Genomic DNA, 595 nt, shown 5'->3' with positions numbered 1-595 from the left:
CTGTTTCACATTTTCCTTCTTGCCCACCCCTCCTCCCAGTTCGCTTTTCTCTTTGAAAAATAAAAAAAAAAATTCTTTCATTGTTATATAATGTCCCCCCACCCCTCTCCAGTCCACTACACTGTGCAGCTTTCATTCTGGACTCTTGTCATGCCGATAATACCTAATCATATATTCCTTTTAAACAGTTCTCTCCCTCATCTGTTTCAAGGCAGTATACATTATTTATCCCCTCTTAGTTTTCCCCAACCCCCATGTTGGTCCCTGCCGCCGTGGGCTGCTCCAGTCGGGAGGGGCTTGTAAGCCTGAGGTCTAGGGTCTGGAAGAGGGAACACGAAAGTGGGTAGAAGTTTGGCGGAGGGACAATGAAAGAACACAAGACAAACAGTCAAGTGATCTTGATGATTTTAATTCTAAGTCATTCTAATTCTCCTTCTTCTTTCTTCCATCCCTTCTTTCCTTTTTCCTGCTTATTACATTTAGCATAATACATTTATATTCCATTTTTACAATTAAGGGCTTAATCAACAGCCAGAAAAACAACAAAAGTAAGAATAAAGTTTACATTATTTTCTTGCACACAGCTATTCTTTAT

General features: G+C 39.8%; 1 protein-coding gene across 1 annotated transcript in view; it reads right to left on the bottom strand.

The window, feature by feature from the left end:
* Positions 1-235: 235 nt before the first annotated feature.
* Positions 236-595, bottom strand: part of LOC102863384 (nucleolar protein 56-like) — a 14,277-nt gene continuing 13,917 nt past the window's right edge. The window contains exon 2 of the mRNA XM_006903136.1: positions 236-319. Coding sequence (XP_006903198.1) covers positions 236-319 — 84 coding nt within the window. The remainder of the gene's footprint in view (positions 320-595) is intronic.

The sequence above is a fragment of the Elephantulus edwardii genome, unplaced genomic scaffold (assembly GCF_000299155.1).
Source record: "Elephantulus edwardii isolate Elephantulus edwardi_28Jun2011 unplaced genomic scaffold, EleEdw1.0 scaffold00516, whole genome shotgun sequence".
Classification (NCBI taxonomy): Eukaryota; Metazoa; Chordata; class Mammalia; order Macroscelidea; family Macroscelididae; genus Elephantulus; species Elephantulus edwardii.
The sequence above is the reverse complement of the archived record's forward strand: the minus strand, read 5'-3'. Positions and strand labels throughout refer to the sequence as shown.